This window comes from Haliotis asinina, chromosome 12, assembly GCF_037392515.1.
Source record: "Haliotis asinina isolate JCU_RB_2024 chromosome 12, JCU_Hal_asi_v2, whole genome shotgun sequence".
NCBI classification, from domain to species: domain Eukaryota; kingdom Metazoa; phylum Mollusca; class Gastropoda; order Lepetellida; family Haliotidae; genus Haliotis; species Haliotis asinina.
This window is the reverse complement of record NC_090291.1, coordinates 46389309-46401777: the sequence shown is the minus strand read 5'-3', so window position 1 is coordinate 46401777 and position 12469 is coordinate 46389309. Positions and strand designations below refer to the sequence as shown.

General features: G+C 42.0%; 1 protein-coding gene across 1 annotated transcript in view; it reads left to right on the top strand.

Moving 5' to 3' along the window:
- The window catches only part of LOC137258229 (sodium- and chloride-dependent glycine transporter 1-like), a 34971-nt gene that overhangs the window by 9335 nt on the left and 13167 nt on the right, over positions 1 to 12469 (top strand). Inside the window, exons 2-7 of the mRNA XM_067795822.1 lie at positions 3881 to 4012; positions 6286 to 6520; positions 8712 to 8844; positions 10394 to 10528; positions 10820 to 10923; positions 11524 to 11648. Of these exons, the coding sequence (XP_067651923.1) occupies positions 3881 to 4012; positions 6286 to 6520; positions 8712 to 8844; positions 10394 to 10528; positions 10820 to 10923; positions 11524 to 11648 (864 nt within the window). The remainder of the gene's footprint in view (positions 1 to 3880; positions 4013 to 6285; positions 6521 to 8711; positions 8845 to 10393; positions 10529 to 10819; positions 10924 to 11523; positions 11649 to 12469) is intronic.

The following is a 12469-nucleotide window of genomic DNA, read 5'->3' as shown; positions in this document are numbered from 1 at the left end:
AGATTAATAATCATAATTTTATATACGTGTATATCTTGTCCATTGTACATTCTGTCAAGGAATTTCAGCAAATGTATTTTCTGTGAACGAACTTGTAAAAATAGAGAATTGTGTCAAAGAATATGCAAAAGTATGCAAAACGGAATAGGCCAAAGAATACAGTCTACCAAGAAATAATCGAACTGTACATACTTTGAAGGGATCATGTGCTTTGTGTAAAGGAACATGAAATGTCAATGTATGATGAAATATGTACTCAATATCAGTGAATATCTAGAAATGCGCTTAACGTCAAGGTGTATGTTGAAATATGCCTTAAAAGTCACTGAATATCTAGAAATTACTTAACGTCAAGGAGTATGTTAAAATATGCATGTAGTGTCAGTTGATATCTAGAAATGTACTTAACGTCAAGGTGTATGTTGAAATATGCCCTCAGTGTCAGTGAATATCTAGAAGTTAATTAATGTCAAGGAGTATGTGGAAATATGCACTAAATGTCAGTCAATATCTAGAAATGTAATTAATGTCAAGTGAAAAGCACTTAAAGTGAAATAAGATGATTTGTTTTTAAACTTGATCTCTTTCCTCAAGTTACGCAGTAGTGAAGCATAGTAAGTTCCAGTACTTGTGGTACCCTTTTCTTTTCGCATGGCCAAAAAGAGCCTTTTAGCAATCGACTCGTTCCCGGACACCACGTGTACACACGTTATTCAAGTGCAAATGGTCGTTAAAGTTTTTTTCCGACAGACCCGACCCTCATCTTGACATTTTGGGTTATCTGTCGCACGGTTGTAGATTAGGTTTTTTTTAAAAAATGGCAGCCGCCACCTCCTAGATTGTGTGTTTATTAATGGCAGAATGGGGGCTCCCAGGATGGGAGCCGTTTCGAAAGATGTTCTGCTTACTTGAACTGGCGATGCCAATATTTTACAACGTCATATGATGGGGCGTCATCTCCGTTAGAGTCTTTCATTAACTCGAAGGTATCTCTTTGACGAAAATATAAAACCTGATCACTGCTTGGTACTTGACTGTCTCGATAGTCACACCTTACTGCACTTTGAAATATGAGTGTGAATTCAGTACTGCAAATTATCATGTGACCTATAGTTACATGTAACACTACACAGAGTGAGTTTAGTTTTACGCCGCACTCAGCAATATTACAGCTATATGGCGGCAGTCTGTCCATAATCGAGTCTGGACCAGACAATCCAGTGATCAACAGCATGAGCATCGATCTGCTTAACTGGGAACCGATGACGTGTCAACCAAATCTGCGAGCCTGACCACCCGATCCCGTTAGTCGCCTCTTACGACAAGCACAGTCGTCTTTTATGGCAAGTATTGGTTGCTGAGGGCCTGTTCTACCCCGGGTAGACCTTCACGGGTCAACACTACACAGATAAACGTTCAGCCAGATACGAGTACCCATAGTGGGTCAGGGGCAGATAGTTTTAGGATACTTGTGCCTAGTCTTAGCCAATACCAAGACCTTAGACATCAGTGTAAGAAAGAAGCATCAGTTGAAGGTTTGACCTTGAAGATAACCCCTTAATTTTGTCCATTGAAATGATCATATGCAAAAGAGCTCGCTCGGTTCTATGACCTCATGTTCTAAGGATGATATACCAATAACTGAAACCGCAAGATGCTTGTAACATTTTGTAACGTTACGCGGATATCCTATAAAGAAATGTAGCCTTGTGGTCCGTTATTTACGCTGAAGACCTGGGTTCAATTCCCCTCAGTTCTTTCCTATTGCCCCCGCCTTGATTGTACTGGAATATTGCAAAACAATTCGTTAAACCACAGTGTTACTCATTACAGTACCATATCTGCTTTGAATAAGCCATGAGACTCTACGTGTGACTGGGTGCTATTATACATCCGTGCATTCAGTCCATTAATCGCATCGGAAAATACGAGAGCTTCAACAACAAACAAACAATGTTATATTAGTTAATACTATCAGGCTGCGTTTGTAAACAGGTTCCATTTGATAACATGTAGCACTCATGCCATCCCATGTATGTTTCAAGGCAATGCGTTCAGGCATGTTTAGTATCTGGAATGTGATTGTACTCATCGAGGTTTCCGTGTTAATTATATATGATATTATCAATAATTGCTAGTACATGGTAGTTGCCGAGTGCGATTATATGAAACTGACCAGGATAATGGCCGCAGACTGGCATCTCTGGTATTAACAATGGGGTGTTTTTGTTTTAGTGTAAACAGTTTGGTGTTACTGCGCAAAAATATTTCAGATTAATAGTTGTAAATCTAAATGGGTTTGATGATTGCTTTAATGTATGTTTTTCTTAAATCCACTTCTTTGCACAAGGGACTGACCATTTAACGGTGTGGGAGTGGGTGCTTAAAGGCAACATCCTTACTTTCTGAAAACGGGCATTATTGTCATTAGATCATGACACATTTTTTCAGGGCATCCACCGTGTCTGCGAGTTATTATTATTTGCCAAAACCTTTTGAAGAAGTTTTTTCCAAAACACTGATGCAACCATTATCATTGTTTTGAAACATGCCCGGTGGCTAAATCTTGGTTTACTTTTTACTTTCCATCTCATCAGGTCCACATTGCCATCAGATTCCATGTTTTAACTTCCCCCGGTCTCCCGCCGCCCGATCCTCACGTCGGGGACCGGTTTCACATCTTAAAAAAGGAACAATGTTGGCGGAACGACTTGTCTGTGTTTTCCTCATTAGAAATATAGAAACAGGCGACGAAGCCATACTGTTCCATCACTTACACACTTGTTATGAAAGGTCAGCATTTATTATACGATATGTATATATCGCACATATCCATCAATCTAGTACATGCTCAATATACCGTTGGTATATTTCCCTCTATCACTAGATGTCAGTTTCAACGGGACATCGTATTCTCAGACTGCACTCCCTGGGAATCATACAACTCTTGCAATCACTAGGTACCCCGAGTCAGTGTGACTCTCTCACCCGACAAGATACCCATTCACAGCCGGGTACCTTGGACACGTAGTCACAGCCCTTTGTCCAGGTTTATTGCACGTTGCTGTTCCAGCAACTAGGTGTTTGCACGGATTCGTAGGTTCTTTTAAGTTTAAGGGAAAGAGTCTGCAAACAAAGTTGACTCCGAAGTTATTATACCCGATCCCGACACCTCAAGCTCGCTGGATCACTATCTAGGCGCCGTTGCTAGATCGACCACCTTGTCCCAACTCAACATTCATGTTATGTACCCCCTGTTGTCACATAAACACATGACATATTTTTTAGTGATGAGTTATTTGTTCTCAATATCGGAAACAATTACCAATCAATCAGAGAAAATAATCATAATTTTATATACGTGTATATATGCACGTCTTGGCTGATGGCAACAGACAAGAGGTTATAAGTTCAAAATATATTTTGCTACATAAGTTTCTATTTAGTGACAAAAACAAAGAAAGCTGAAGTTACAAGTTCGGTCGCGGGCCTCTCATTCAGTGTCCATGAAACAGAACTACGAGAGCGAATCTGACATTTCGCTTTTTTAGGTATTCAGCTGCGTCAGATACTGGAGACTGGTTAATATCTGAAAATGAGGTTTCACATTAAATCTTGTAGTAAAGATGTAAAACAAGTTTTATGTTGAAACGGGCATTTCCTGGTAGAAGTTGATCCAGACTCCAGAGTCAAGCTAAGTCGCTAGTAAAAACCTTCACTCACTCACTCACTCACTCACTCACTCACTCACTCACTCACTCACTCACTCACTCACTCACTCACTCACTCACTCACTCACTCACTCACTCACTCTCACTCACTCACTCACTCACTCTCACTCACTCACTCGCTCGCTCACTCATTGTGTCCTCCTTTCCAGCTGCCTACATGATCCTCTACGGCTTCTTCGTCCTCCTGTTCGGAGTCCCCATCATCTACATGGATGTAAGTCTGGGTCAGTTCTGTGGGAAAGGCCCCGCCCACATCTGGAACTTCTGTCCACTCTTCAGAGGTAAGGTCATAGTGTCAGAAGTCTAGAAATACTATTGCAATCGTATGTTTCTCCTTGAATTGTCTCATGTGAAGATATTTCCCAACGAATGTACAGTTTATATGAATTAAGATCAAGATGAAGTGGTTTCAGTCTCTAATACTTACAAGTAACTTGAAACAGTAAGTAAACAGTTAAAACATAAACTCAAAGAAGCCGCAAGTCTGTGTACTTCTCTTGTACTTCCTGTATTTGGCGCTGCGTATTTATCAACGGAAAATAACTAACTACTAAACTATCGATAGTCACACATACTATCAATGCATAGATAGTTTTTCGCTTCTACCATAGATCAGTTTCTACCGGAGATTCAACAATTGCAATCTATCGATCGTTCGATGTATCGTTACAGCCCTAATATTTAACTAAACACTTGCAAACAATATGTTTTGAAACACTTATGCAGTCTACACTGTCACTGTCCAGTATGTGTTATTTCCTGAAACACGTGTACCATCTATACTCTGCTTGTCTAATAATCATTCTTTCGTCACAAACACACGATCTCCCATTGTCTTGTAAGTGATATTTTATGAAACGCTTAAGATATTTTACACATGCATTGTCCAGTAAACATAGATTAATGAAATACCTGTAACCATGCTCTCTCAACCGTCTCAGTGGTGTAGTGGTTAGAGCGTCCGCCCGGAGAACGGAAGGTCGCGGGTTCGATCCCTGGCATACCAAAATATCTTGGTCCTGGCGCTCGGCATTACTGGGTACAAGGACTGGTTGGCTTGGAGTGGAGTATTCATTCTCAACTACGGCATGGTATCTCAGTGAACTAGCATTACAACCAGTTGAAATCGGAACACATGCACACGCATGCACGTCGTAATTACGTAATTATATGAGCGAGATTTTCTCAAGTGCGACGTTATATCCCATTTCACCTTACCATCAACTCTCTCCCTGTCAAGCAAACGTGGTTCAAAACACATTAAGTACATACCACTTCATCCCGAACTATTGAATTTCATTGGGAATATGTTCAGAAATAGCAGAGTGAGAAGTCCTCTCATGATAGATCTAGATACACATGCTTACTAGTTAATATCAGAGCTTTGCTGGAGATGTAATAAATGGTTCGTCGTTGCCAAAGTGGGACAGTGTCCCGTCACTATTTCAATCGAAGTACTTATATCAAACCACTGTAATAACGAGCTAAGATAGTGGCCACTTTGAGTTTGTGATAATCGTTATTTTGGTTTCGAGTGACATCAGTTTCATTACCACAGAATACCAAACCATTTTGAAGCTTGGCATAGTCTGTTACGTTGAGTATTTGGTTAAACGAGAGAAACGACAAAACCGTTTCCACTTTGGAAAGAAACTATTGATAAAACCAGACACGATTGTTCAATTCTTACTGTATAATCTGTTTGTGTTTTTTGTCGCCGAATTCAGCAGTATTATAACTGTACGACGCAGGGTGCAAACAAGCTAATTTGAATCAGACAGTGCAGTAATTGACGCTATGAGATATTAATGCCGAAGCATGCACTTATGAGTGAGTGACTGAGTTTATGTTTACGCGTAAATAATGTAAATAATTGTAAATAATCGACTCTGGACCAGACAACCCAGTGATCAACAGCATGAACATCAATCTGAGCAACTGGAAACCGATGACATATGTCAACCAAGTCAACAAGAATGACCACCCGGTCCCGTGAGGCATGTGCTTATGTGCTTATGTGCTTATGTGCTTATGTTTATCACATGCAACTTGTAATCATGTAAGAGAGTTACTACATGCAAACTGTCGATGGTGTACCGTGCATCTTTCCTAATTCAGAACTGTCCAGCCACGACCATTTAGGTTCACACTGGGGGATGTTGGTTCGTTCTTAAGCTTCATTTCCATTGTTCTTTGTACCGATCCCAAGCAGGAGACCCGCGACGATCCGAGTTAGAAATGATCTTCAGTGACCCATGCTTGTCGTAAGAGGCGACTAATGGGATCGGATGGTCAGACTCGCTGAGACAGGTCATCCTAACTCTGTTGCGCTTATCCCAGGTGATTGCACTGTTCAGACTTGATTATTCTCAGACAGCCGTACTGCTGAGTTAAACACCAACACCACCAACACCACCATCACCACCACCAACAACAACAACATCAAAACAAACAACTACTTTCACAAAGTTGAAGTTTTCAAAACTGAATGTTGCAACAAGTACTGACAGAACTTGGCATGAGGGAAACCGTACACCGACCCTCTTTGTTACAGGTATCGGAGTAGGAATGGTGGTAGTGATTGCTATGTATCATCCCGTATATGGTGCCATCGCGTCGTGGAGTCTGTATTACCTGTTCCAGTCAGGGTCATCTGTTCTACCATGGTCTACCTGCAGCAACGAATGGAACTCCTTGTCATGCAGCAATGGTCAAGCAGCATCCTTCAACACAACTGGAGATTCCTACATGTCCAGTATACTGTTGTCCCCTGGGGAAGAATACTTTAAGTAAGGCACAGATTGAAATATGTCATATCTATATCTATCAGAGCGTCAACATTCGAATAGAACTTCTTGAGTGAAGCACAGGTGGAAATAATGTCATGTCTATATGTCCAGTGGGCAGTCAACATTCGGACACAGTTCCTTGAGTAAACCACAGTTGGAAATAATGTCATGTCTATTTCTAGTAGAGCGTCAACATTCGGAGAGTGTTCCTTTAGTAAAGCGCAGATGGAAATATGTCATGTCTATTTCTAGTAGAGCGTCAACATTCGGAGAGTGTTCCTTTAGTAAAGCGCAGATGGAAATATGTCATGTCTATTTCTAGTAGAGTGTCAACATTCGGAGAGTGTTCCTTTAGTAAAGCGCAGATGGAAATATGTCATGTCTATTTCTAGTAGAGCGTCAACATTCGGAGAGTGTTCCTTTAGTAAAGCGCAGATGGAAACATGTCATGTCTATTTCTAGTAGAGCGTCAACATTCGGAGAGTGTTCCTTTAGTAAAGCGCAGATGGAAATATGTCATGTCTATTTCTAGTAGAGCGTCAACATTCGGAGAGTGTTCCTTTAGTAAAGCGCAGATGGAAATATGTCATGTCTACATCTAGTAGTGTCAACATTCGGCTACAGTTCCTTGAGTAAAGCACAGTTGGAAATAATGTCATGTCTATTTCTAGTAGAGCGTCAACATTCGGAGAGTGTTCCTTTAGTAAAGCGCAGATGGAAATATGTCATGTCTATTTCTAGTAGAGCGTCAACATTCGGAGAGTGTTCCTTTAGTAAAGCGCAGATGGAAATATGTCATGTCTATTTCTAGTAGAGCGTCAACATTCGGAGAGTGTTCCTTTAGTAAAGCGCAGATGGAAATATGTCATGTCTATTTCTAGTAGAGCGTCAACATTCGGAGAGTGTTCCTTTAGTAAACGCAGATGGAAATATGTCATGTCTATTTCCAGTAGAGCGTCAACATTCGGAGAGTGTTCCTTTAGTAAAGCGCAGATGGAAACATGTCATGTCTATTTCTAGTAGAGCGTCAACATTCGGAGAGTGTTCCTTTAGTAAAGCGCAGATGGAAATATGTCATGTCTATTTCTAGTAGAGTGTCAACATTCGGAGAGTGTTCCTTTAGTAAAGCGCAGATGGAAATATGTCATGTCTATTTCTAGTAGAGCGTCAACATTCGGAGAGTGTTCCTTTAGTAAAGCGCAGATGGAAACATGTCATGTCTATTTCTAGTAGAGCGTCAACATTCGGAGAGTGTTCCTTTAGTAAAGCGCAGATGGAAATATGTCATGTCTATTTCTAGTAGAGCGTCAACATTCGGAGAGTGTTCCTTTAGTAAAGCGCAGATGGAAATATGTCATGTCTATTTCTAGTAGAGCGTCAACATTCGGAGAGTGTTCCTTTAGTAAACGCAGATGGAAATATGTCATGTCTATTTCCAGTAGAGCGTCAACATTCGGAGAGTGTTCCTTTAGTAAAGCGCAGATGGAAACATGTCATGTCTATTTCTAGTAGAGCGTCAACATTCGGAGAGTGTTCCTTTAGTAAAGCGCAGATGGAAATATGTCATGTCTATTTCTAGTAGAGTGTCAACATTCGGAGAGTGTTCCTTTAGTAAAGCGCAGATGGAAATATGTCATGTCTATTTCTAGTAGAGCGTCAACATTCGGAGAGTGTTCCTTTAGTAAAGCGCAGATGGAAACATGTCATGTCTATTTCTAGTAGAGCGTCAACATTCGGAGAGTGTTCCTTTAGTAAAGCGCAGATGGAAATATGTCATGTCTATTTCTAGTAGAGCGTCAACATTCGGAGAGTGTTCCTTTAGTAAAGCGCAGATGGAAATATGTCATGTCTACATCTAGTAGTGTCAACATTCGGCTACAGTTCCTTGAGTAAAGCACATGTAGAAATATATCCTCCATCTATCCTCCATCTGCAGTTCATTTTAATTCTTGAAAAAATGTCTGTCTGTGAGTGAGACAGTCTATTCGTTTGTATTATATCTTCTGAACTCATATATATTGTAGTTATCAATTTCTTTAAATCCTTCCTCTGGAATTAAACATGTTGTAAACGTGTGGTACGAAAGAGTTTAGAATCTGCGTAGCCTCAAGGACTCTCTCGTAAGAAGATGCAGTGGTGGCATGTATCCTACACATCGAGAATGAAATAGTGTTTACATTTTATATTGCAGTAATCGAGTCCTGCAAATTTCTTCTGGGCTCGAAGAATCAGGAGGACTTCGATGGGAGCTGGTTGGGTGTACATTCGTCACGGCGCTTCTCATATTTGCTGCTTTGTTCTGGGGAGTTAAGGTTATCGGAAAGGTATGTAAAACACATTTGCCCATTTGGACATACCCATTGTTTGAGAAATGACGCAGTTTGCAGTTTTACATAATAACACCACAAGGTTGAAAAGACGTGGTGCATCAATGGGGCATTGAATCCTAGTTATGGCCAACGCTACATCAATCCTACTCTATGAATTGCCGACATATTGTGAGATAAGTAATAGTGTCCGAACTTACCTCCGTTTCTTTGAATTCCACTTTCGTGGATCTATTAAGGACCTTCAATAATATTGCCCATTTGTGTTTTATGTAGAATGATACAAGTGGAAAGAAACATGGTCTGGATGTGTAGGATGATGTGGTCGTGTAGGGTGGTGAGGTCGTGTAGGATGGCGAGGCTGGGTAGGATGTGAGGTTGTGTAGGATGGTGTGGTCGTGTAGGATGGTGAGGCTGGGTAGGATAGTGAGGTCGTGTAGGATAGTGAGGTCGTGTAGGATGGTGAGGTCGTGTAGGATAGTGAGGTCGAGTAGGATGGTGAGGCTGGGTAGGACAGTGAGGTCGTGTAGGATGGTGAGGCTGGGTAGGCTGTGAGGTTGTGTAGGGTGGTGAGATCGTGTAGGGTGGTGTGGTCGTGTAGGGGGGTGAGATCATGTAGGGTGGTGTGGTCGTGTAGGGTGGTGAGATCGTGTAGGATAGTGAGGTCGAGTAGGATGGTGAGGCTGGGTAGGACAGTGAGGTCGTGTAGGATGTGAGGCTGGGTAGGATGTGAGGTTGTGTAGGGTGGTGAGATCGTGTAGGGTGGTGTGGTCGTGTAGGGTGGTGAGATCGTGTAGGGCGGTGTGGTCGTGTAGGGTGGTGAGATCGTGTAGGGTGGTGTGGTCGTGTAGGGGGGTGAGATCGTGTAGGGTGGTGTGGTCGTGTAGGGTGGTGAGATCGTGTAGGATAGTGAGATCGAGTAGGATGGTGAGGCTGGGTAGGACAGTGAGGTCGTGTAGGATGTGAGGCTGGGTAGGATGTGAGGTTGTGTAGGGTGGCGAGATCGTGTAGGGTGGTGTGGTCATGTATGATAGTGAGGTTAAGTAGGAGAGTGAGGTGTAGGGTGGTGTGGTCGTGTGGGGTGGTGTGGCCATGTAGGTTGGTGAGGTTAAGTAGGATAGTGAGGTCGTGTAGGGTGGTGAGGTCATGGAGGGTGGTTTGGTCATGTAGGGTGGTGTGGACATGTAGGTTGGTGAGGTTAAGTAGGATAGTGAGGTCGTGTAGGGTAGTGTGGTCGTGTAGGGTGGTGAGGTTAAGTAGGATAGTGAGGTCATGTAGGGTAGTGTGGTCATGTCGGTTGGTGAGGTTAAGTAGGATAGTGAGGTCGTGTAGGGTAGTGTGGTCGTGTAGGGTGGTGAGGTCGTGGAGGGTGGTGTGGTCATGTAGGATAGTGAGGTCGTGCAGTGTTATGTGGTCGTGTAGGGTGGTGTGGTCGTGTGGGATGGGGTGGTAGCCTGGGATAGCGTGGTCTTGTTGGATGGGAACACAGAATAATTGTGTATTTTCCGAAATAAGATTATGGACTGTAGGCTAACTGTCTCTCCAGGTGATGCTCGTCACGGTGCCCCTCTTCTTCCTCCTCCTTCTGGCACTGTTTATAAGGGGCGGGACGTTACCCGGGTCACTGGACGGTGTAAAATTCGCCCTTATGCCTTCCCCAGTATATCTCCTGCACGTACAGGTGAGTTATATATAATTTACACATTAATGATTGCCGAGTTACAACTGGAATTGTCACAGAGTATGAGGTGTTGACAGATGGCGGGTCATGTTGGTGATCATCGGAATCCAAACCACGACCTGTCACCCCTCAAAGGCCATCCAGTCCTGCTGCCCCCTTGAACATTGTGCCTCACAGGATTATGCGTTAGTGGAGGATGGGACCTGGGTGGTGGTGGAAGGAGGGTGGTAGCTGTGGTGCACGCAAGATTCAGTCATTTCATTTTCTTCATTTGACTTTTCTTCAATTCAGACGTGGGCCTCTGCTTTAATCAGTGCCTGGTATACAGTCGGCATGGCAACAGGTATCATCAGTACTCTGGCAAGTTACAAACGCTTCAAATCTACGGCACTGAGGTCAGTGTTACTTTACCCACTTATGACTCATCATGAGGCCACGCGCACGCACCCACGCTCGCACACACACACACACGCGCACCTGAACCTGCCATTATCACATGTGTTCTATATGGCTACGATCAATTGTATTTTCGTCGGTATTTTCAACGACGTACAGCCTATTTTGAGATACGTAACAGACTAACAAGAGACGATCTGCTTTTTGAAATTAGATTATGCTTACGGGTTGTGTCGCTTTTATCCTAACACAAACCCTTCACTTCGTTTTTTGGTCCCATATGCATTCCATATCGAAAGCAATTTGGCATTAGATACATACGTATCAACATGAACCTCTGCTTGTGGATCTCACTCGCCGTTCACCTCGGTATTTTAATATAATGTCATTGATTTCATTTCATGAACAGGTTTAGGCACAGGAATCGACCCATCATGGATTTCGTGCGCATTCAGAAATCCTTTCATTACATTTCATTACTTTATTCGGGGGACATGAATTGAAATGATCCATCCATGCATGTCCTTTTACTGGAATCATTCCGTTACCAGAGCAGGCACTGGTAATGAAGTAATAAGTATATAATCTGTTGTTTTCAGGGATTCCTATGTAGTGTGTGGTGTGTCACTTGTCGTGGGTTTGGTTACGACCATGATGGTGTTTGCCTTCTATGGAGCAATTGCTCAGCAAAAAGGTGTTTCCGTATCTGACGCGTTGATGACAGGTATGTACATGTGTATAGTGTAAGTGAGTGAGTGGGTGAGTGAGAAGGTTTATCTTTGTTTTGTCGCCATCAAGCGTTTGCCTGTCCTTTAAACATTGAATTTTATGTTTGTATTTGTTTCAAAGACAAGTTTTCAACTGAATGCCTATTTTGGTATTATCTAGAAACAAATTGCTGCCTTGATACAAATGATGTTTATGCGGCTGACTAAAAGCAGGTTTAAATGATGAACAAAAACGTTTTACTCAGGGAGATGGAAAAAATATATAAAGAAAAGGAAACGGTGTACTCGGCCAGTGTCCATACGTTTCCTGATATAATTCCTTCTCCCTACATGAAATTCGAGAGTAAACCTCCAAATCGGAAATTGTTTTTCCAATTGTACTCCCTACTTGTGGATGTGTTCCTTAATGCACGTGAGTCAAAATGTCTGGTCGTGTTGGCACCATTAGAAATACTTTAAGATAGTATAAGGAATGTAATCAAATCGTCTGGTATATCGATGATCTGCTATCGCTCATTATTATCCTGTACCCATCTTGTAGCCATTTCTCTTTCACTAATTTTCCTAATAGACCTTGAAATAGTCAATATTTTTCACATTTAGATTTATGGATAAAGATTCAGAGTAACATAAACATCTTCACATAGCTGTATCTGTAGCAGTCAATATTACCCACTAATATTCCAGTTACACCGGTTTGGCGTATATATTCCCCAACGTTTGATCTGCAATCAGGCTGCGACATGTGTCTCTTGGTCATACTTTGTTAAGTCAAGATATTACATTCAAGATCTCAGTGAAGTTTTCAAAACGTTTT